At 44.8% G+C, this 25,747-nt stretch overlaps 1 protein-coding gene across 1 annotated transcript in view; it reads left to right on the top strand.

Moving 5' to 3' along the window:
- Window positions 1–527: 527 nt before the first annotated feature.
- The window catches only part of ttll7 (tubulin tyrosine ligase-like family, member 7), a 127,344-nt gene continuing 102,124 nt past the window's right edge, over window positions 528–25,747 (top strand). The window contains exons 1-3 of the mRNA XM_084163033.1: window positions 528–583; window positions 1,215–1,346; window positions 24,332–24,453. Of these exons, the coding sequence (XP_084019159.1) occupies window positions 559–583; window positions 1,215–1,346; window positions 24,332–24,453 (279 nt within the window). The 5' untranslated portion in view covers window positions 528–558. The remainder of the gene's footprint in view (window positions 584–1,214; window positions 1,347–24,331; window positions 24,454–25,747) is intronic.

Raw genomic sequence — 25,747 nt, 5'->3', positions numbered from 1 at the left:
TGTGCCCTTGTCAAAAGTACTGCACTACATAGGGAATGAGGTGCCATTTGGGACACAGTGCTTTGTGTCAGATTTATTTATATAGTGTGAGATCTGTGCGAGCTGCACATCAAAAGGATGTCTAGGGCAGCGAAGAGCAAAGCATGCATGGAGCCAAGCAGCAGTTATTGCCCTGAAGCAGTCAGTTTGCTCCTCATCCTCCTCAACCTTGGCTGTAAAAAAAGCCTTCTTCTTCTCTTCCTGCACAGGCACCAGGCACCAGACACCCGACACATCCATCCCTTTCTCTGGTGGCTGGGCTGAATTCTAAGCAGTACCACTCCCCGGTCCCCCCCTCCACCTCCACCCCTCTGCCATCCCCTCCTCACTACCTTCATGACCAGACTGAGGGAAGAGGATAGGCTGGGGCTCAGATGATCCCGCGCCGGGCTGCCGTAACCAAATTTGTCCAGACAGGGAAGACATAAGTAGTGCCTCTGGAGGGCCCTGCTCAGTGTCCCCTCGGCCGCTAGCCTGGCAGAGTGCTCCTTTCCCCCCTTTGATCCCCCGGCCCGTGAGATGCCCTCTCCCCCTGACGATGGAGGTGAGTATGACACCTCTACTCTCCAGGCCTGACATGGCCAATTACCTCATAGAGCTGAGATGCCCTCTTCTCTCTATCTCACACACACACTGGGATGGATGACTCAATAGCGGGGCCTGACAAAGCCTCAATGTCTAGTATGTATGCACGCCCAGCGCATAATAATAGAAGGGTCACCTCATTTTACATTTTAGTCATTTAGCAGACGCTCTTATCCAGAGCGACTTACAGTTAGTGAGTGCATACATTTTTCATACTGGCCCCCCGTGGGAATCGAACCCACAACCCTGGCGTTGCAAGCGCCATGCTCTACCAACTGAGCTACAGGAGGCCCACCTCCAGCATAACAGAGCAAGGCCTTTTTTATGTCCGTTTGCATCCAGTTGAGTCACAACTGGACTGTAGACAATGGCTGTATGAATATCCAACCAACCAATCACTACATCCTATCCTCCCACCCTGTACTGGGGGTATTGATTAGTTCACACCATAGCAATCCATAGCAAAACGTTTTACAACAGGAAAATGTTTTGCAATGAAAACTAGATTTTCTGCCCGTTTGCTTTCTTTGGTTCCTAGTGAAATCACCCCTGTACTGTAGCTAATCTTGTACTGTGGCTCCCTCCTTCAGAGGATCAAGGACCATCCCCCATGAACGGGCCATCTGCGGGCTCCCACCAGATCAGCGGGAGAAGAAAGGTCTGCACCAAGAAGAAGAAGGGGACCATTACGGCCAACGTGGCTGGCACCAAATATGAAATCGGTACGAGGGAATGTTGTGTTTTGTGTTGTGATGTTAAGTAGCCTTGCACGAGCGGGCCGGAATGGCTCATAGGAGCAGGAGCCTGTGTCATGTTTCTATAGCGTGGGGCAGCTTGATGTACAGGTACACCCCCTGGACAGGACGCTAGTCGATAACAGGGCCTTACCCCCAATCTATCTACTTAATGCTGAGTGCCAAGCAAAGATGCATCGGGTCCCATTTTTACAGTCTTTGGTATGACTCGGCTGGGGATCGAACTCCCAACCTTCCAATCTCAGGGTGGACACGCTAACTACAAGGCCACTGAGTTGTGATTTTAGCTTAATCTTTAAATTGTAGGGAAATGTGTTCATTCAAAGCAAACTGGTGTGATTCTATAGACAGTTCCTCATATTCAGGTGAACTCTTGCTCAGTGGTTGCCTAACGTTTTATGGAGTGAGCCACCTAAAACTGGAGTTTTCTTGTGACTCATCAAGTAAACAAAGCCTATGTTTCTGGCTAGTGTTATCGCTGGCTAGTGTTAAGTCGTGACCCAAAAATAATTGCCCATGACCCAATTGTCGGTCCTGACCCAACATTTGGGACTAACCCCACACTAGTAACTAGATCTCATTGAAATATTGTAAATTCCAATAAATTGTGTATTCATAAGCCACAGTAAATGTAAGGAAAACATTAATTTAATTATCTGATTTGGCTTGGCAGACCATTTGAGCATTGCATTTGTTTTTGAAACTCTAAAAACAAGAACTAATTGAGTCAAGCCTTTGAAAAAATATCCAAGACAGTTCACCCTTGTCAAAGAATAAATACATTCTCAAGTGAAGTAATTTAACCTGGCAGTGGATTTTTCCAAGGAAGGTAAAAGAGCTGAGTAAGCGCTTTTCAAGTATTCTGTAAATTGGGTGATGGTATCTCAGGGGTGAACCCACCACATACTAAAGTATGGAGTCAGCAACACAGAGAGAGGTTGATGGGTAGAGGGATGTTGTGGTGGGTACTGTAGTTGTGAGTCGTGCTGTGAATCTGTTCTCTAGCTGTGCAGAGACTCTCATTCTGGCCATATTGTAGCCATAGCGGGCGTCTAGTGTAGCAAATGAACATGAAGGACCAGATGGACCAAGCATTTCTACTAGAGCTAATCTTGCACCTGTTCAAAATGTATGTCATTAAAGGTAATGATGAAAGATGGAACATAATAGTGGTTGAGCCGTTAAGGCTGCGGCCCTTGGCACATATGCAATCCCCCTGCCTGCGAGGGATCGAATCCTGGCCCCACCGGTCTTTACACTATGTTCTCCCAGCTCATTTCTGTCTATCCCTTTCAATAAAACTGGAAAAATACTTTAATATATATACACTACCATTCAAAAGTTTGGGGTCACTTAGAAATGTCCTTGTTTTCGAAAGAAAAGCAAATGTTTTGTCCATTTTAAAATAACATCAAATTGATCAGCAATACAGTGTAGACATTGTTAATGTTGTAAATGGCTATTGTAGCTGGAAACGGCTGATTTTTTATGGAATATCTACATAGGCGTACAGAGGCCCATTATCAGCAACCATCAGTCCTGTGTTCCAATGGCACATTGTGTTTGCTAATCCAAGTTTATCATTTTAAAAGGCTAATTGATAATTAGAAAACCCTTTTGCAATTATGTTAGCACATCTGAAAACTGTTGTGCTGATTAAAGAAGCAATAAAACTGGCCTTCTTGAGACTAGTTGAGTATCTGGAGCATCAGCAATTGTGGGTTCAATTACAGGCTCAAAATGGCCAGAAACAAATAACTTTCTTCTGAAACTCGTCAGTCTATTCTTGTTCTGAGAAATGAAGGCTATTCTATGCAAGAAATTGCCAAGAAACTGAAGATCTCGTACAACGCTGTGTACTACTCCCGTCACAGAACAGCGCAAACTGGCTCTAACCATTTACTACATTAAAAATGTCCATGCTTCATTGGTCTGTTTCCCTTGCTGGCCCTCTGTTTGCACATGTTAGATAGCCCTCCGACCTGCACCCATTTCCTAGGGTGAAATATGTGTTCCCTTTCTTGCATTGGCTCAAATTTTCGCTTTTTCCACTGATTCTGGGCTTGAGGCCAGCCCTGCTTCGCACCCCAGCCCGACCGACCCAGCCCTTAGAGCCAATCCTTATCCCGAAATTACGGATCTGACTTGCCAACTTCCCTTACCTACCTTGTTCTAACATGCCAGAGGCTGTTCACCTTGGAGACCTGCTGCGGATATGGGTACGGCCTGGCGCGAGATTTACACCCTCTCCCCCGGATTTTCAAGGGCCAGCAAGAGCTCACCGGACACCGCCGGAACCGCAACGCTTTCCAGGGTATTTCTGATCAATTTGATGTTATTTTAATGGACAAAAAAATGGCTTTTCTTTCGAAAACAAGGACATTTCTAAGTGACCCCAATCTTTTGAACGGTAGTGTACAAATTTAAATTTAAAAACAGGATACAGTATACAGTTGGAGATTTTTTCTCATTTTTGTAATGCTCGCCATAGAAATTGATGCCAAAGCTTTACCTAAATAGAGCTGTTGAACTACACCTTACAGTTTAATTTGAACTCCCTACTATATCGAGAGAGACCATACAATAAGAGTTACTGATGGGATTGTATGTCAATCACTGCAGTGGAGCAAAGGGAACAGACAACCCCACATAGTTTTTTGCTTTAGGTTAGCTGAATGCCATTAGACATTCCAGTGTAATTGGACTGTCACAGTCACATTGGAAACATTTGTACTTGTTAAAGTGCAATTACACAACATTAGGTCCAGCATCTTCAGGTTTGCCAAAGCTTTCAAGAAATTAATTAATACGTTGTTTCGTTATGGCATATGAATGTTTAATTAGTCACTGAATAATGAATAGTCAGTCATTGGATTAATGTTTCCAGTGGGATTTGAATACATTATGGGCCATTCATTTCTCTTTTTTGTAAAATAGGTCAGGGGTAAACCTGTGTTCAGATACCTAAGCTAGGTTGCTGGGTTGGATATATTGAATCACTACAAGGCTGCCGGCTAGAGCAGTATGGATGCTGTCTTAATTGGCTTGTCACCTCACCACCATGAACCACACACTGGTACTCTTTAAGGTTATTTAATGAACTGTAGGATGTGGTTCTATAAGCAATAGAAAAAGGACACAATAATATGCAATTAAGACTATAAGATGCATACAGTATAAAGACTTAATCAGCTTAGTAACAAATAAATAACGGAAAAGTGGTGCGTGCATATGTACAGTGAGGGGAAAAAAGTATTTGATCCCCTGCTGATTTTGTACGTTTGCCCACTGACAAAGCAATGATCAGTCTATAATTTTAATGGTAGGTTTATTTTAACAGTGAGAGACAGAATAACAACAAAAAAATCCAGAAAAACGCATGTCAAAAATGTTATAAATTTATTTGCATTTTAATGAGGGAAATAAGTATATGACCCCCTCTCAATCAGAAAGATTTCTGGCTCCCAGGTGTCTTTTATACAGGTAACGAGCTGAGATTAGGAGCACACTCTTAAAGGGACACCTGTCCACAGAAGCAATCAATCAATCAGATTCCAAACTCTCCACAATGGCCAAGACCAAAGAGCTCTCCAAGGATGTCAGGGACAAGATTGTAGACCTACACAAGGCTGGAATGGGCTATAAGACCATCGCCGAGCAGCTTGGTGAGAAGGTGACAACATTTGGTGCGATTATTCACAAATGGAAGAAACACAAAAGACCTGTCAATCTCCCTCTGCCTGGGGATCCACTCACGTCGTGGAGTTGCAATGATCATGAGAACGGTGAGGAATCAGCCCAGAACTACACAGGATCTTGTCAATGATCTCAAGGCAGCTGGGACCATAGTCACCAAGAAAACAATTGGTAACACACTACGCCGTGAAGGACTGAAATCCTGCAGCGCCCGCAAGGTCCCCCTGCTCAAGAAAGCACATATACAGGCCCGTCTGAAGTTTGCCAATGAACATCTGAATGATTCAGAGGAGAACTGGGTGAAAGTGTTGTGGTCAGATGAGACCAAAATGGATCTCTTTGGCATCAACTCAACTCGCCGTGTTTGGAGGAGGAGGAATGCTGCCTATGACCCCAAGAACACCATACCCACCGTCAAACATGGAGGTGGAAACATTATGCTTTGGGGGTGTTTTTCTGCTAAGGGGACAGGAAAACTTCACCGCATCAAAGGGATGATGGACGGGGCCATGTACCGTCAAATCTTGGGTGAGAGCCTCCTTCCCTCAGCCAGGGCATTGAAAATGGGTCGTGGATGGGTATTCCAGCATGACAATGACCCAAAACACACGGACAAGGCAACAAAGGAGTGGCTCAAGAAGAAGCACATTAAGGTCCTGGAGTGGCCTAGCCAGTCTCCAGACCTTAATCCCATAGAAAATCTGTGGAGAGAGCTGAAGGTTCAGCCTCGAAACCTTAATGACTTGGAGAAGATCTGCAAAGGAGTGGGACAAAATCCCTCCTGAGATGTGTGCAAACCTGGTGGCCAACTACAAGAAACGTCTGACCTCTGTGATTGCCAACAAGGGTTTTGCCACCAAGTACTGTCATGTTTTGCAGAGGGGTCAAATACTTATTTCCCTCATTAAAATGCAAATCAATTTATAAAATTTTTGACATGCATTTTTCTGGGATTTTTTGTTATTCTGTCTCTCACTGTTCAAATAAACCTACCATTAAAATTATAGACTGAACATGTCTTTGTCAGTGGGCAAACGTACAAAATCAACAGGGGATCAAATACTTTTTTCCCTCACTGTATTCACCCTTTGCTATGAAGCCCCTAAATAAGATCTGGTGCAACCAATTACCTTCAGAAGTCACATAATTAGTTAAATAAAGCCCACCTGTGTGCAATCGAAGTGTCACATGATCTGTCACATGATCTCAGTATATATACACATGTTCTGAAAGGCCCCAGAGTCTGCAACACCACTAAGCAAGGGGCACCACCAAGCAAGCGGCACCATGAAGACCAGGGAGCTCTCCAATCAGGTCAGGGACAAAGTTGTGGAGAAGTACAGATCAGGGTTGGGTTATACATTTTGACCATCCCACGGTGCACCATTTAAATCCATTATTAAAAATTGGAAAGAATATGGCACCACAACAATCCTGCCAAGAGAGGGCCACCCACCAAATCTCACGGACCAGGCAAGGAGGGAATTAATCAGAGAGGCAACAAAGAGACCAAAGATAACTCTGAAGGAGCTGCAAAGCTCCACAGCGGAGATTGGAGTAGCTGTCCATAGGACCACTTTAAGCCGCACACTCCACAGAGCTGGGCTTTACGGAAGAGTGGCCAGAAAAAAGCCACTGCTTAAAGGAAAAAAATAAGCAAACACTTTTGGTGTTTGCCAAAAGGCATGTGGGAGACTCCCGAAACATATGGAAGAAGGTACTCTGGTCAGATGAGACGAAAATTGAGCTTTTTGGAAAACACTATGTCTGGCACAAACCCAACACCTCTCATCACCCCGAGAACACCATGGTGGTGGCAGCATCATGCTGTGGGGATGTTTTTCATCGGCAGGGACTGTGAAACTGGTCAGAATTGAAGGAATGATGAATGGCGCTAAATACAGGGAAATACTTGAGGGAAACCTGTTTCAGTCTTCCAGAGATTTGAGACTGGGACGGAGGTTCGTTCACCTTCCAGCAGGACAATGACCCTAAGCATACTGCTAAAGCAACACTTGAGTGGTTTAACAGGAAACATTTAAATGTCTTCGAATGGCCTAGTCAAAGCCCAGACCTCAATCCAATTGAGAATCTGTGGTATGACTTAAAGATAGCTGTACACCAGCAGAACCCATCCAACTTGAAGGAACTGGAGCAGTTTTGCCTTGAAGAATGGGCAAAAATCCCAGTGGCTAGATGTGCCAAGCTTATAGAGACTTACCCCAAGAGACTTGCGGCTGTAATTGCTGCAAAAGGTGGCTCTACAAAGTATTGACTTTGGGGTGGGGGGGTTTGGGATAGTTATGCACGCTCAAGTCTTCAGTTTTTTTGTCTTATTTCTTGTTTGTTTCACAAAAAAAATCAAGTAAATCAAATCAATGATAATTCCAGGTTGTAAGGCAACAAAATAGGAAAAATGCCAAGGGGGGTGAATACTTTCGCAAGCCACTGTATACAACTTTGTACAACGGGTGGGTCTAATCCTGAATGCTGATTGGTTAAAACTGCATTCTAGCCGGTGTCTATTCCACAAGTTATCACTGGCTAAATCTATGACGTTAAAATGCCTATTTATTCTGTTCCATCTGACTGCGCAATCCACTGTCTCATCAGCCCAACAAAGCAATTTATAAACTTGATCTCCACTATAACAAGCATCTAGACATTATCTTTTAGACTAACATTTAGTTTTCAACAGCGGAGGTTTGTATAAACCTTGCTGTCTGTCACTCCGACATTTGCAACATTGTTTCCATATTCAAATTCGATCTCCAGCTGTCCCATAGTATTGAACGTGTCGGGAGTCGGGACGAGACAGACAGGCAGGCAGTGTTTTTCAGCCAGTCGAAATCATGAATCAGCTAACATCATTTTTATGGATATATACAAAGAAATGTCATTGAAAAAAGGTAAAACAAAATGAAGTGCAGCTAGTTTGTTGTCTTTCCAGCTTCAGTTTGAAGTGATTGTGTTAGCTGTGTTGTTGGCTAGCTCCTCTGAACAACAGTGTCCTGACGAGTGAGCACATTTTCTATGCGCCTCATTAGCGCCTCATTAGCTCATTGTTATGGATGTCTCCAAATAAATGTCGCTAGAAAACCTCTTAAACAAATGCAAATAAGCAAAAGCTGTGTGCATTAAGGAAATAGACACATTGCTCTAATAGAAGCCTGTCTGTAATAAGCGCCTGTTGTGTTCAGTGATTTAAGCAAATAAACGCCTGCGCTATTAATTGAAGTTTTACGGTACTTCTGTGGAGATACAAACTGTCTTTTCTCTGTCTTCACCGCAACTCACTGACTGGAGGCGGGACCTACAACGAGCAGACTAAAGAGAACGTCTCTGATTGGACAGAAAGTTAGGGGTGATTGACTTATGAGCTGTCGGGCATTCTAAATAAAGGGACAAACTAGGGGTGCATAGGGAAATCTAAGAATGAAGGCCTTTTCTGCAGCCGCCTCCACATTTACAGTGGGAAACGTGTATCTCAAAAAAAGGCCACAACAAGGGGGTGACTACTAGTGACTAAGGTAGCATTTCCCAAACTAGCAATCGTGACCCCATGTGGAGAGAAACTCCGGAAAAAATAATGGTTTGGTTCATATAACCTACACACAATACCCCATAATGACAAAGTTAAAACATGTTTTTAGAAATATTTGAAAATGAAATACAGAAATATGACATTTACATAACTATTCATATCCCTGAGTCAATGCTAGAATCACCTTTGGCAGCAATTACAGCTGTGAGTATTTCTGGGTAGTCTTTCTAACAGCTTTGCACACCTGGATTATACAATATTTGCACATTATTCTTTAAAAAAATTATTCAAGCTGTCAAGTTGGTTGTTGATCATTGCTAGACAGCCATTTTCAAGTCAAAACTGTAACTAGGCCACTCAGGAACATTCAATGTCATCTTGGTAAGCAACTCCAGTGTATATTTGGGCTTGTGTTTTAGGTTATAATCCTACTGAAAACTGAATTTGTCTCCCAGTGTATGTTGGAAAGCAGACTGTACCAGCATTTCCTCTAGGATTTTGCCTGTGCTTAGCTCTATTCCATTTTTTTTAATGCCAAAAAAAACTCCCTAGTACTTGCCGATGACAAGCATACCCATAACATGATGCAGCCACCACCATGCTTGAAAATATGAAGAGTGGTACACAGTGATGTGTTGTGTTGGATTTGCCCCAAACAAAACGCTTTGTATTCAGGGTATAAAGTACATTTCTTTCCACATTTATTGCAGTTTTACTTTAGTGCCAGGATGCATGTTTTGGAATATTTTTATTCTGTACAGGCTTTTCACTCTGTCATTTAGGTTGGTATTGTGGAGTAACTACAGTGTTGTTGATCCTTCCTCAGTTTTATCTTATCACAGCTATTAAACTCTGTAACTGTTTTAAAGTCACCATTGGCCTCATGGTAAAATCCCTGAGCGGTTTCCTTCCTCTCCGGCAACTGAGTTAGGAAGGACGCCTGTATCTTTGTAGTGACTGGGTGTATTGATACACCATCCAAAGTGTAATTAATAACTTCACTATGCTCAAAGGGATATTCAATGTCAGCTTTTTTTTTTTTTACCCTCCTACCAATAGGTGCCCTTCTTTGCGAGGCATTGGAAAACCTCCCTGGTCTTTATGGTTGAATCTGTGTTTGAAATTCACTGGCCGACTGAGGGACCTCACAGATAATTGTGTGTGTGTGTGTGGGGTACAGAGATGAGGTAGTCATTCAAAAATCATGTCAGCTGCTCCAACATGGACAGTAAGGAAGGGACTGTGAGACCAAACATACAGAAAGCCTTAACATCTCAACTGTGAATGTCAGGGCCATCCATAAGCTCAGCAATGCGTTGCAGGGCCAGCTGATGGGGTTGTCCAAACTGCTTGGTGAGAGAGTATCACGGCTCAGGCTAAGACCCAGATGCAGACACAGGAAACTGGAGACAAAGGGCTGTGAAACAGGGGTTTAATTCTAGATACATGGAAAGTGGGATGTATACGGAGGGTGTGGTTTAACAGAAGGCAAACATCAGAGGGGCTAAGGACCTTAGAGATGGGGAAAGGGTCGATTTAAAATGGGGGGAAAGTTTGCGGGACTCCACCCAGAGGGGCAGATCCCGAGTGGAAAGCCATACCCTCTGCCCAAGACAGTATCGGGAGCAGGGGTCTGGTGGCGGTCCGCCTGTCGTCGATACCTGGAGGTGGTCTTGAGAAGAGCGGCCCGGGCTCTCTTCCAGGTACGGCAACAGCGACGGACGAACATCTGGGCAGAAGGTATGCTGACCTTTTCCTCTTGCTCAGGGAAGAGTGGGGGCTGATATCCCAGGGAACACTTAAATGGCGAGAGACCAGTAGCAGAACAGGGAAGGGTGTTGCGGGCATATTCCACCCACACGAGTTGCTGGCTCCAGGTGGTGGGATTGGTGGAGACGAGGCAACGAAGAGTCGTCTCCAGGTCCTGATTGCTCACTCCGACTGGCCGTTAGACTGGGGATGAAAACCAGAGGACATGCTGACCGACGACCCAATGAGGGTGCAGAACGCCTTCCAGAACCGGGATGAGAACTGAAGACCGTGATCGGAGACCATGTCGACCGGAAGTCCATGGATCCGGAAGACGTGCTGCACCATGAGCTGGGCCGTCTCCTTAGCTGAGGGCAACTTAGGAATGGGGATAAAATGGTCGGCTTTGGAAAACCTATCCACCCTATTGCCCTCAGATAGCGGGAGACCCGTGACGAAGTCCAAAGATATATGGGACCAGGGGCGGTGAGGAACAGGGAGTGGTTGAAGGAGGCCAGCCGGCACTTGCCGCGGAGTCTTGTTCTGTGCACAGACAGTGCAGGCGGCAACGAACGCAGAGACGTCAGGAACCATGGTGGGCCACCAAAAACGGTGGCTAAAGCCAAGGTCCGACGGTAGCCAGGATGACAGGTGAGTCTTGAGGAATGTGCCCATTCCAGTACCGGAGCACAGGCAGAGTCCGGGACAAACATCTGGTTAGCCGGGCCCCCCCTTGCGGACCAGACTCTTTATTCCCCAGATGATAGCAGCCGCTAGACAGGAAGTAGGGAGGATGGTCTCGGGGTCCGATGGTGTAGTAGCGGGGCTGTACAGACGTGAGAGTGCATCAGGCTTCACATTCTTAGACCCCGGGCGGTAGGAGATAGTGAAATGGAAACGAGTGAATAACAGGGCCCATCTCGCCTCCCTGGAGTTGAGGCGCTTGGCAGTGCGGAGATATTCCAGGTTCTTATGGTCCGTCCACACCAAGAATGGGTGTTCCGCCTCTTCTAACCAGTGCCTCCACTCCTCCAACACCATCTTGACTGCGAGTAATTCTCGATTTCCCACGTCATAGTTCCTCTCAGCAGGGTTAAGATGATGGGAAAGGAAGGCGCAGGGATGCAGCTTCTGGTCCTGGGCAGAACGCTGGGAAAGGACAGCCCCCACTCCGACGTCCGAGGTGTCGACCTCCACCACGAACTGACGGGAGAGGTCCGGATGGATTAGGATGGGAGCTGAAGTGAATCGCTGCTTGAGGTCTGAGAAAGCCCGGTCAGCTGCTAGAGACCATAAGAACGGAACCTTGGGGGAGGTGAGTGCAGAGAGGGGGGAAGCAAGGGTGCTGTAATCCCGGCTGAAACGACGGTAGAAATTAGCAAACCCCAGGAAACATTGCAGCTGCATTCTGGATGTGGGTTGAGGCCAATCCACCGTCGCTCTCACCTTGCAGTGATGACGTATCCTAGGAAGGAGATGGTGGAACGATGGAACTCACATTTCTCCGCCTTCACGAAAAGCTGGTTCTCCAGGAGACGCTGGAGAACCTGTCGGACATGGAGAACGTTCTCTTGAGCTAACCGGGAATTCATTAGGATGTCGTCAAGGTACACAAACACATTGGTTCAACATGTCCTGGAGCACATCATTGACCAGGGCCTGGAACACTGCGGGAGCGTTGGTCAGTCCGAAGGGCATCACCAGGTACTCGTAGTGACCTCTAGCCGTGTTGAAAGCTGTCTTCCACTTGTCTCCTTCCCGTATCCAAACCAGATGGTAGGCATTCCGAAGGTCCAACTTGGTGACGATGACCGCCCCCTGGAGAGGCTCGAACGCTGAGGAGATGAGTGGTAGCGGGTAACGGTTTTTAACCATATAGTCATTAAGACCCCGGTAGTCTACACGGACGCAGGGTCTTGTCCTTCTTCTCCACAAAGAAGAACCCTGCGCCGACAGGGAATAAAGTTGCCCCCGAGGCGGTGCGGTGCCCGAGAGAAGGTAAATTGCACATGGCAAAACGGACTCCAACCCATGATGGAACCCGTAGCCCAGTCAATTAGGGGGTTGTGCCTCTGGAGCCATGAAAACCCCAAAACCATGGGTACATAAGGAGACTCCAGGAGCAGAAACTGCATAGCCTCTCTGTGGTTGCCTGACACTCGCAGGTTGATAGGAACCGTATTGTGAGTGACTCTGCCCATAGAGCGCCCATCCAGTGCTCTGACGTCCATCGGGATGGAAAGGGGTTGAGTGGAGATACCCAGGTCCAACATCAGGGTAGTGTCCATAAAGCTCTCATCAGCCCCGAGTCAATGAGCACCCGGATGGATTTGGACTGGTCTCCCCACAACAGGGTAGCATAGAGGGGGTTACGAGTAGAGAGAGATTGTAAACTCTCCTTACGGCTCACCAGTGTACTCGTTCTTACTGATGAGCCTGGTCTTTTAATGGGCAGGTAGATAAGAAATGTCCCGTAGCTCCACAATAAAGACAGCTCTTAGTGTTTAGTCTGTGTAAGCGGTCCGAGGGGAACGAAGAAGGCTGTAGCTCGAAGATGAGGGAGCACTGGGAGAGAAACGCCCGGCAGGTTCCAGAATGTCCAGCATAGCGCTCCGGAGGTGGTATGCAAGGTTCTCGGGACACCGGGGTAGGCTGGGAAGAGGCGCCGCTGGTGGCGAGGTTGCTGAGAGTCTGGGGGGTTACTGTTGTGGCTTGTTGCCTAGTTGGGAGTCCGTGGAATTGCTCCAGCAATGTATTGAACGCATGGTCATGGCGTTCTGCCAGAGTATGGAGTCCCTCCATAAGACTTTGTAGTAACCCCCTGTGTCTTCCTATGGTGGCTCCTTGGGAGGAGACAGTGTTGCGGCGCTGGTCCGAGTCTGCTGGGTCAGTCATGGCCAGTTCGTACTAACCGGCTCAGGCTAAGACCCAGATGCAGACACAGGAGGCGGATAGTACGTGTCTCAGAGTTTATTACAGTACAAGGGGCAGACAATCGGTAGGTCAATGCAGGCAAAGAGTCAGAGTCAGGCAGGTACAGGATGGCAGGCAGGATCAGGGTCAGGACAGGCAGAAAGGTCAGAACTGGGAAGACTAGAAAAAGCAAAAAACTAAAGCACAGGAAACACGGGAACACGCTGGTAAGACTTGACTGGACAAGACGAACTGGCAACAGACAAACAGAAAACGCAGGTATAAGTACACAAGGTAATGGGAGACACCTGGTGGGGGTTGGAGACAATCAGAAGACAGGTGAAACAGATCAGGGTGTGACAGAGAGACCATGGTGTCTGAATATGGGTACCTGGAGTTACTGTATGAATCTGAAATCAGCAGGGCCTCTTCTAGTCTCAGGTGATCAGTGAGGATCTGGAACTTTAACCTTTCTGTTGTATCTGCTGAGACAATGTTTTCTAGGGCTACTTTCAGATGTGCAAAGTCTGGTATGGTAGGAGTATGTTTTCTCTGGTTTGGGTGCAAGCGGAGGATAACGGTAATCAGAAAGGCAGCGGTCAGGCGAGTAATGTCTTCTATCTGATGTGTCATAGTAGTCCTGACGTCGCCTGGGGGGGGGGTTCCTGCCGAGACTGGGCCCCCACCGTGACTGGGCACCTACGTCTGTCTTTGGGGTGATGGTGCCATCTGCTTGGGGCTACAGAGTGGTCTGGTGACTCACCACGGTCAGGTGACACAACTGCTGCTGATCTGGAGGGGGCCTGTGCCATCTCTGCATGTCTGATATGCTCTCTGAGCGCAGCCACAAGGTTGGGGTCTGATGAACACACGTCCTCATCTTGGCTTGTCACCTCACCACCGTGAACCACACACTGAAACTCTTTAAGGTTCTTTATTTAACTGTAGGATGTGGTTCTACAAGGAATAGAAAAAGGAACATATTATAAGACACAATAATATGCAATTATGACTAAGATGCATACAGTATAAAGGCTTAATCAGCTTAGCTTACTACAGTATGCAATGTAAATGTAATGAAATAAGGCTTCTCACAGATAACACAGCCAACTTTTTAAAGTGAGAAATAGGCATTGGTCTAAAGCCGAAAAAGAAAGGAAATTCACATGAGCACCACAATGCCTACTCCACCCATGCTCTACCAAAGTTTTCCAGCACACAGCTTTGACCTACTACAGTAGCTATGTTGGTCTATTGTGCTTCAAACAATGTGTATGCAGATTGCTTAGGATTCAAACATTTCTGATGCTAGCAAGCATGCATTTGCACACTGCAGTGCAAACCGAGACGCTGTTTACATGTGCATTTGTGGGACATGTAGCTAGCAATTTGTTTTCTCAGTTCCAGTTTGAGTTGCGTCCTGTCTGACAGTGAAATGTTTCTTGCTCTTACCATAGCTTCGACTATGGAGTAGCTAGCTAGTTAGCTAGTGTTGCAAAAGACCATTGCATTAGAGGTCTTCACAGGTCCAACTCCGAAATGGACCTGGGGCTTTCCCACCCGGACCCGATATGCATAAATAATATTTTTAAATAAAGAGACCCGTTCCGAATGGACCTGAGGACAACTAGACCCGTTCCGTATATACCTGGTCAGATCCAGACCCAATACGATTTAGAGAAGCAGAAGAAAATCTCTTTTTTAAGCTACTTTATTAACCGGAGCTGATAAAGCGCGAGAGGAGGGAGAGAGGTGCAGCTTTATCAGGCGGGGGAGTGGACGTACTGTGAGCGAGTGACATGGGGAGCAGGTAGGAGGGAGGGAGCGATGAGAGACAGCAACCAACTGAGCCAACTCACGCTATAGTATACCAATAGCTTCCATAGCTAGATTATTTATCATCAAATATTACGTAGTACCTGTCTTCGACTGCATCAAACCGGGGGAAGCTAGTTAAGCTAGCTAACGTTAGCTAGCCAGGCTAAATGAGCCTGTAGTGCATGCGCTTTCTCATCCTACAGTTACAAATAACAACAACTCCATTCAGAATATTAAGTAGCAGCCTGCCTACCTGTTGGTTCTTGGTCGTTGTAGCCTATCCTTCTCCTTTAACTTTTAATTACATCATTTTAATTCCATCTTCCTTTGATTAGATATCTCCTAACTTTTGCCACACATGGAGCGAGGCTCTATGACTGTAGCCTATTGTCGCTTTGATGACTTATGACTGGCCAACAACCAGCTACACGCGCCACGCTCCACTCTCGTGAAAAGCAAGAGCAGCAGCATAAATGATAACATTTCTCTCTCTCTCTCTCTCTCTCTCTCTACTGCAGCAGTCGCGTTCGGATCTGTACGGGCCCTTCCGGACAAGTCAGTTAAAATTACACATACGCGAGACCCGTGAGTATCATATCAGATCTGACCCAGACCCTTGACATTATTTAGAATTCTGGATCCGGACCCTTTCGGGTATTCTGGTATAGGTGGATCTGTGAAGACCTCTACATTGCATGCATTGTAAGGTAGAAGCGTGACAATTTCCCCAACGTTTGATGTTGGTTTTGAGCTAACTAGCTATGTTTTGTGGGAAAATGTAGGACTAGAATTTGGTCATGAACTAGCTAACATTAGCTAGCTTCTGTGTCGAAGTCAGCTGTTGTTGTCTGGCTCTAGCTAGTTATCTAGCTAATGGCTGAAGTAATTTGTGTAAAAACCTTCCATAACCAAATACAGTGCCTTGCAAAAGTATTCATCCCCCTTGGTGTTTTTCCTATTTTGTTGCATTACAACCTGTAATTTAAATTGATTTTTATTTGGATTTCATGTAATGGACATACACAAAATAGTCCAAATTGGTGAAGTGAAATGAAAAAAATAACTTGTTTCAAAAAATTTGAACGTATACAACCCCTTTGCTATGAAGCCCCTAAATAAGATCTGGTGTAACCAATTACCTTCAGAAATCACATAATTAGTTAGATTGCACACAGGTGGACTTTATTTAAGTGTCACATGATCTGTCACATGATGTCAGTGTATATATACACCTGTTCTGAAAGGCCCCAGAGTCTGCAACACCACTAAGCAAGGGGCACCACCAAGCAAGCGGCACCATGAAGACCAAGGAGCTCTCCAAACAGGTCAGGGACAAAGTTGTGGAGAAGATCAGGGTTGGGGTATAGAAAAATATCAGAAACTTTGAACATCCCACGGAGCACCATTTAAATTATACAAAAATTGAAAGAATATGGCACCACAACAATCCTGCCAAGAGAGGGCCGCCCACCAAAACTCACGGACCAGGCAAGGAGGGCATTAATCAGAGAGGCAACAAAGAGACCAAAGAAAACCCTGAAGGAGCTGTAAAGCTCCACAGCGGAGATTGGAGTATCTGTCCATAGGAGCACATTAAGCCGTACACTCCACAGAGCTGGGCTTTACGGAAGAGTGGCCAGAAAAAAGCCATTGCTTTTTGGTGTTCGCCAAAAGCCATGTGGGAGACTCCCCAAACATATGGAAGAAGGTACTCTGGTCAGATGAGACTAAAATCAAGCTTTTTGGCCATCAAGGAAAATGCTATGTCTGGCGCAAACCCAATACCTCTCATCACCATGCTTCACTGTGGGGATGTTTTTCATCGGCAGGGACTGGGAAACTGGTCAGAAATGATGAACGCCGCTAAATACAGGGAAATTCTTGAGGGAAACCTGTTTCAGTCTTCCAGAGATTTGAGACTGGGAAGGACGTTCACCTCCCAGCAGGACAATGACCCTAAGCATACTGCTAATAAAAAAAAGCAACACTTGAGTGGTTTAAGGGGAAACATTTAAATGTCTTGGAATGGCCTAGTCAAAGCCCAGACCTAAATCCAATTGAGAATCTGTGGTATGACTTAAAGATTGCTGTACACCAGCGGAACACATCCAACTTGAAGGAGCTGGAGCAGTTTTGCCTTGAGGAATGGGCAAAAATCCCAGTGGCTAGATGTGCCAAGCTTATAGAGATTTACCCCAAGAGACTTGCAGCTGTAATTGCTGCAAAAGGTGGCTCTACAAAGTATTGACTTTGGGGGGGTGAATAGTTATGCACGCTCAAGTTATTTTTTTCTTTTTTTTTTCTTGTTTGTGTCACATTTTTTTTTTTTTATATCTTCAAAGTGGTAGGCATGTTGTGTAAATCAAATGATACAAACCCCCCAAAAATCCATTTTAATTCCAGGTTGTAAGGCAACAAAATAGGAAAAATGCCAACGGGGGTGAATACTTTGGCAAGCCACTCTATAGCTAGCTACCTTTCTTTCTTTGCCTGTTCGTTAGCTAACTGTTAGCTAGCTTTCAGATGACTGGTGTTAGCTAGCCACAGAGGCTAGCTGCTGGACTTTGGACAGGTAACGTTAGGTAACGTTGGTACCTAGCTAATGAAAATACTGTATCTGTTTGCATTTATTGATTAACCTCAGTTTGAATGCCACCATATAGCTAGCTATCTACAGTAGAGCTTCGGCTGAAAAATATGTTAGCATTGTCAGAAATGCTACAAAGATTTGTACATCTTTGGTGCTTTTTTTTTTTTTTTTTTTTTGTGGTGCTTCACATAGGATTTTTGTCATTGCAATTTCAGAAAATGTCCACAATATATCTGCATTAATAATGGAATGATAGTGTTTCACAGGATTTGATTGGCTGTGATATTCGCCTATTGATTTCTCCCGCCGAAGCGGCATCTGTTGTCAAAATGGGAAAGCTGTTTTGACTTTGTGGCTGTGAAATATATTTTCAATAACAAAAAAATCGTTTTTATAGCTGTTTCAAGCTGGTGGACCAAAACGTAAAAGGCTCAAGCGCGAGTCTCCACCATGTTACAGGGAAATGAGATGCGGGGGAGGTGAGATTTGTTTTTAATGCAGCCTAGTGCTGTTGCAATTCACCTAGCTTCCACATAGGGGAGAAATTCTAGGTGTACCACCTTTAATGGACAGAAATGGGAGAGCTATAAATATAATAAAAACTGTTGCACCTACAAACTTAGTCAATCCCAAAAAAATTCAGTCCAATGGTCACTTTATGGATGCTCAATTATCAGAATATCAGAAAACTCAATTGCCAACGACCCCGTTAGAAATCCGATATGTGGTTATTTGTAACGGACGGACTGCTCATGACGAGAAGGGGGGGGGGGGGGAGGTTGTTGTGTACCTCCCAATGAAGTTGTTTTTCGAATTTTCATCGACATTGGTGTCATATTGGTTTAGATATGATGGTAGGGAGGTTTTAATTTAACATTGAGCTTCAACCAATGTCATCATACTGACTTAAAATGATATGCTGTATGTCATCGTCTTCTATTACGTCTAACTAGAAGGATAATGCAGTATAAGAGAACATGAATTACAAAATCAGAATACATCTGCAGTCCATGCACTGCTACACAATACAGTTCTAGTATGCTAACATTGACGGTAAACTATAAAGTGGCCTGCGTACTGACCATAAAATGCAGGGCCGGCGTTATGGGCAGACCTAAGGGGTCCCGGCCCGCCCTACCATACCTCCTTGCCTGTCCAAATAAAATATTGAAATATAGATAATTTATTTGACCGAGATGGGCGCCGACAGAAAGACTCATCAATCTCAGATAAAGCATCTGAGCGAGCGACACAGTGCCCCTCTGTCTCAGTATGTGTAGACCTGTATCTGATGCTGTCTGGACATAAATAGTATAGCATGCCATACTATTTCTGTCCAGAGAGCATCATATACATGGGCTACATATAGTAAGACAGAGGGGCGCTGTGTTGCTCACTCGGATGCTTTCTCCGGTGAGATAGTTTCAGCAGAGAGATAGAGGCGAAGCGAGAGGGCTCACTCTCGCCAAAATATGTCCAGAATAAGCCCAACGCGTTTCAATGGGCTTAATATGTAGGCCTAAGCTTGTCGCCTGCCTTCCCGTCTTTGGGACAATGACTCCCATTGTTAGGGCGGAGACATGAGCATCTCATCATTATATACAGATCTCTGGTTTCAGCAACTTGCGAATTGGAAAGGAAATTTGGCGGGTGCACACTGCACTGTTCGGATGCTGGCTTCACCTAAAGTAAATTGATGTTTTGCCAAAATTATATAATTACTCCTTTCTAAATAAAATAATTCAAAATACTTCACCCGCGAGCATGACTTAGCCACAGAGGATCATTAGCTTCTTTAATAAAAAATAGCTGTGGATTGTTTCAAATCACAAATGCGTATGCCTATGCCTATTTGGGAAGCCCGTAATTTGGGCAGCCTGTGTGGCAATAGGCCTAGCTGATTATTTAGTTGCGGCTGTCTGTGAAAAGCATCTAAAATATGTGTGATGATAATGTGTATTGAGTATAATTGAAAATATTGAGACAAGAAGAAGGGGAGGGGTGTGTGGCGAAGATATGGCGCGTCTCTCTCCAGAATACATGCACTAAGCCCTCCAGAAATGCGCTCAGCTGTCTCCCGACAATTCTTGTTTCATTGTGTGAATTTTTGCCCTGTGATTGATTGTTTATTTTTTATAAATAACCCATTACACGTCACAAGTAGGCCTAGTAAATGTACCATTAATCCCTGTCATTTGGTCACATACATTTGTTAATTGTTAATGCATGTATTAATTAAAGTGGGTGTCAGGTAGCCTAGTGGTTAAGAACGTTGGGCTCCCTGAGCCGACTAGGTGGAAAATCTGTTGATATGCCCTTGAGCTCTGGATAAGAGCGTCTGCTAAATGACAAAAATGTAAAATGTTGATACAATGTTGCAAGTTCGCTAGCGACAGCTTTGGGCTGGACCCAGTTGATTGATATGATACAATGTTGCACTTCACTAGAGATAGCTCAAGTCAAGACGGATCGAAAGGGAGGCAGACAGGCGGAGTAGAGAGATGAATGCGATTGAAAGAACCTGAATTTTCATCAGGATATTTTCTACTGTTTTTATTTGTCAGCTTTAGATCTATGTATTTTACTTAGTTGACTATGTTATAGGCCTACTGCTGCATTGGCTTATAGGCTATCTCTGAGTTCCATGGGCTCATTTCTTTAGCCGCCAATGGATCACAGTGTATCAATTAGGACTGGGCAATATGGCCTAAAAATCATATGTAAATGTTTTTCAAACTTATGGACGATTCACGATATATACAGTGGGGAAAAAAAGTATTTAGTCAGCCACCAATTGTGCAAGTTCTCCCACTTAAAAAGATGAGAGAGGCCTGTAATTTTCATCATAGGTACACGTCAACTATGACAGACAAAATGAGAAAAAAAAATCCAGAAAATCACATTGTAGGATTTTTAATGAATTTATTGGCATATGATGGTGGAAAATAAGTATTTGGTCAATAACAAAAGTTTCTCAATACTTTGTTATATACCCTTTGTTGGCAATGACACAGGTCAAACGTTTTCTGTAAGTCTTCAAAAGGTTTTCACACACTGTTGCTGGTATTTTGGCCCATTCCTCCATGCAGATCTCCTCTAGAGCAGTGATGTTTTGGGGCTGTCGCTGGGCAACACAGACTTTCAACTCCCTCCAAAGATTTTCTATGGGGTTGAGATCTGGAGACTGGGTAGGCCACTCCAGGACCTTGAAATGCTTCTTACGAAGCCACTCCTTCGTTGCCCGGGCGGTGTGTTTGGGATCATTGTCATGCTGAAAGACCCAGCCACGTTTCATCTTCAATGCCCTTGCTGATGGAAGGAGGGTTTCACTCAAAATCTCACGATACATGGCCCCATTCATTCTTTCCTTTACACGGATCAGTCGTCCTGGTCCCTTTGCAGAAAAACAGCCCCAAAGCATGATGTTTCCAACCCCATGCTTCACAGTAGGTATGGTGTTCTTTGGATGCAACTCAGCATTCTTTGTCCTCCAAACATGACGAGTTGAGTTTTTACCAAAAAGTTACATTTTGGTTTCATCTGACCATATGACATTCTCCCAATCCTCTTCTGGATCATCCAAATGCACTTCAGACGGGCCTGGACATGTACTGGCTTAAGCAGGGGGACACGTCTCGCACTGCAGGATTTGAGTCCCTGGCGGCGTAGTGTGTTACTGATGGTAGGCTTTGTTACTTTGGTCCCAGCTCTGTGCAGGTCATTCACTAGGTCCCCCCGTGTGGTTCTGGGATTTTTGCTCACCGTTCTTGTGATCATTTTGACCCCACGGGGTGAGATCTTGCGTGGAGCCCCAGATCGAGGGAGATTATCAGTGGTCTTGTATGTCTTCCATTTCCTAATAATTGCTCCCACAGTTGATTTCTTCAAACCAAGCTGCTTACCTATTGCAGATTCAGTCTTCCCAGCCTGGTGCAGGTCTACAATTTTGTTTCTGGTGTCCTTTGACAGCTCTTTGGTCTTGGCCATAGTGGAGTTTGGAGTGTGACTGTTTGAGGTTGTGGACAGGTGTCTTTTATACTGATAACAAGTTCAAACAGGTGCCATTAATACAGGTAACGAGTGGAGGACAGAGTAGCCTCTTAAAGAAGAAGTTACAGGTCTGTGAGAGCCAGAAATCTTGGTTGTTTGTAGGTGACCAAATACTTATTTTCCACCATAATTTGCAAATAAATTCATTACAAATCCTACAATGTGATTTTCTGGATTTCTTTTCTCAATTTGTCTGTCATAGTTGACGTGTACCTATGATGAAAATTACAGGCCTCTCTCATCTTTTTAAGTGGGCGAACTTGCACAATTGGTGGCTGACTAAATACTTTTTTCCCCCACTGTATCTCCTACTCTACGGAGGAATTTATCCCCACAATGTAATCTTGATAATTCCTGACAGCCCCATACAACAGGAATGGGTTCTCCCTCTTTTCTATACAACCACCTGGAACCACCCCTTCCTGTATATGTAGTCTTGACTAGTCCCCCAGAATTATCTCATACTCTACAGAGGAATTCATCCCCACAATGTAATCTTGGTAATTCCTGACAGTCTCATACAACAGGAATGGGTTCTCCCTCCTCTAGTGATCTTAACCGTCCAAATTTACTCAAAAATCCCTTCTCTTACCTGTATTTCTTTAACCCCAGGTTCTCTGAATACAGAGCAGGTATTGGAGTCCGGCTCAGAAGGACCAAGCTGTTATGTGAATTATTTAACAAACTATTCCAGTGTCTCTGTGCGTCTCCCAAAAGGTTGTAAGTCTTTTGGGATTTAAGTAACGGACAGAGTCCCGGTCTGCATAGTCAGAGATATCCATCTGTTATACTCATACGTCATACAAACATCCTGCAACCCCCCCCCCCCCAGCTCATATTTTCCTCTGCTCTCCTGACCATTAGGACACACACTGTTCTTATCTTTTCCTACTCCTTGCTCGGCCAGGTGGCAAACTTCAGTTATCGCATCCTCACAATATCCTGCATACTCCTCAAAAAGTCTAACAGTTTCTCTCCACCCTAAATTGGGAGGCCCCTATATCTTGGTTTAGACAGTTCTCCTTTGTTGTCTGGTCTAACTCTTACTCACATTGCTAAATAGTAGCTCAATGCCATAACTTTACTGGTCCTACACTCACACATTTCTAACACATTTCACACAGTTTCAGGGTGTAATAATGAGTCATTAATAATTAATCTATCAGTCTCATAAACAATCTCTCAAGCACAAGCCCACGTTATAGTGAGTAGCCAGCTAATCTTGGATCTATTTGCTAGTGATGGGTTCTGACTTCTAAATATGAAATATGAAATATCCTTATTCATGTTACTGAGGGAGAGAGGGGAATGCAGAAAGTTTACATTCTGTCAGAACATGTTATTGTTAGAAATTAGGTATCCTATGGAGAGGAGAAGGGTCACAGTCTGGTTTCAGTTGTTGGGTTGTAATTTGAAATACTTGCTACAGCAGAAGTTAATAGTTATATGTAGGAATATGTATATGGTGGGGTCACTGATAAGGGTGGATAGCTGTGGGGTAAAACCAATCGCTTTTTATGTTTCTAAATACGAGATTCACCGGCACAAAAGGCACATCTCTTGTTCGATGGCCACTGTGCGTCACGGCTGGATAGGCTGCGCTTCTGCTCTCAAAATCCATGCGTTACTGTTAAGACCTGCTTTTGGTGGGTCTTGAAACTTCCCTTTAGCACTGCATGAAATTGTCACTTTTACGCTTGTTTTTAAGGACACACCTCATATATTACCTCCCCTCCCACCTCAGCGTAAATTGCTGAACCTGGCGTAAGTGGTGGAAAATGCCAGTGCTCCAGTTTTTAGATGATCAAATTGCAAACTAACTTGCATTTGACACTTGCACCTAAATAGAGCCTGAGAAGTATTACTGAAGTAAAAAAATAAATATGAATACAGATAACCTACTTATTATTAGCGAGATGAATGTCTAGCCACTGGGCACAAACTGGTTGAATCAATGTTGTTTTAACGTAATTTGTCATTGTATTGTGACGTGGAATCAAGGTAGAAAATACATTGGATTTGAAAAAAGTAATCAACATGCCGTGTCTTTGTGAGACGCAGAGTAGGTGAACGGATGACCTGGCCTCCACAATTCCCCAACCTCAACCCAATTGAGATGGTTTGGGATGAGTTGGACCGCAGAGTGAAGGAAAATCCTCCAACAATTGCTCAGCATATGTGGAAACTCCTTCAAGACTATTGGAAAATAATTCCAGGTGAAGCTGGTTGAGAGATTGCCATGAGTATGCAAAGCTGTCATCAAGGGAAAGGGTGGCTACTTCGAAGAATCTCAAATATAAAATATATTTTGATTTGTTTAACCCTTTTTTGGCTACTACGTGATTCCATATGTGTTATTTCATAGTTTTGATGTCTTCACTATTATTCTACAATGTAGAAAATAGTAAAAATAAAGAAAAACCCTTGAATGAGTAGGTGTGTCCAAACTTTTGACTGGTACTGTAGGTTGTAATCTCTTTAATCAACGTCTCAACCAAATATTACCCAATTATCCACGTTGAAATTATGTGGTGTGCCCAGTGGTTAATAACTTAGTGACTATTCAATGATGTGAGGTGTTATGTTTTCCAGTTCGGATAGTGATCAATGAAATGGCCTTCCTGAAAACCCGAGATGAGGACGAGACAGCCAACCTCATCTGGAGCGACTCGGCTGTGCAGCACGAGAAAATTGCTGATCTCAGGAACTACCAGGTAAGTAGGGAACAGTTTGACACATCTTTGTCTTGGCATGCCTGTGACCTTCCACATGGGGTAGGGTAAAGTTTATTTCTTTAAAGTAAAGACGTTTGTTTGTGAACTATGTTCTTGCGGGGGAAGGGTGCAGTTTAATTCGTACTGAGAAATACATTAGAAAATAATGCTGTACATTTTTGCCTCCAAAACTCTATAGAGGTAAACACTTTTCAGAGAACATCGCAGGGTTTCCATGTGTGTGGTTTTCATTTCAAATTGGGCTACTTTGAAAACGATGCCCCTGGTGAAAATGTATTGGTTGTGGGTTTCTGGGCTACTTCTAAATTGGTCAGTTCTATCTGGGATCCTTGGGATGTCCCTACCCTAACCTTAATCCTTAACCTTACCTAACCATTTTACATTTTGATTTCAATGGGGTAGGGACGTCCCAAGGACCCCGGATAGCATGGAACCTTCTAAATTGCACCTCGGCCACCAGGGCATTTAAAAACATAAATATATATTTATGAATTTCACTATGACCTGCTGCTGACTTTCAGGCAGTGAGGCAGGCTGTTACTCAGTGAGTGAGTGAGTGCTGCAGCAGGCATCTGAGTCACATGAGTGAGAGGAGAGCAGCACTTGCGCACATCATGACTGTCACGTTCATTGAATGACGGGTCAGACCAAGGCGCAGCGTGATATACGTACATGTTTATTAACTTATAAACACAACGACGAAACGAAACGTGAAGTCCAAGGTAGAACACACAACATACCTTACACGGAACAAGATCCCACAACTACAAAGTGCCAATAGGCTGCCTAAGTATTGACCCCAATCAGAGACAACGAGCGACAGCTGCCTCTGATTGGGAACCACACCGGCCAACATAGATCTATACATACTAGAATACAACAGAATATATACAACAAGGAATATACACACCCTGACTCAACATATACAATTCCCCTGAGTCAGGGCGTGACAGTACCCCCCCCCCCCCCCAAAGGTGCGGACTCCGACCGCACAACCTTCACATACCAGGGTAGGGGCCGGGCGTGACGACCACACCCTCTCCGCCTCCCTGTTGCGCCCCTGGTCTGGTCTGGACCTTGGCGCGCTGCTTCCCCTCTCCTTCCTCCCACGATACGCCAGGCCCTGTCTGGACCCTGGTGTGGGAGACCCCGAACCTGGAGAGGGGCTGACGTCATGGTCTGGACTGGAGCCGCTGACCGGAGCTGGACTGGGCACCGATGGAGTGGACTGCTCTGGCTCCGGAGTGGAGCCGCTGACCGGAGCTGGATCAGG

The sequence above is a fragment of the Coregonus lavaretus genome (genome assembly GCF_964263955.1).
Source record: "Coregonus lavaretus genome assembly, chromosome: 6".
Classification (NCBI taxonomy): Eukaryota; Metazoa; Chordata; class Actinopteri; order Salmoniformes; family Salmonidae; genus Coregonus; species Coregonus lavaretus.
The sequence above is the reverse complement of the archived record's forward strand: the minus strand, read 5'-3'. Positions and strand labels throughout refer to the sequence as shown.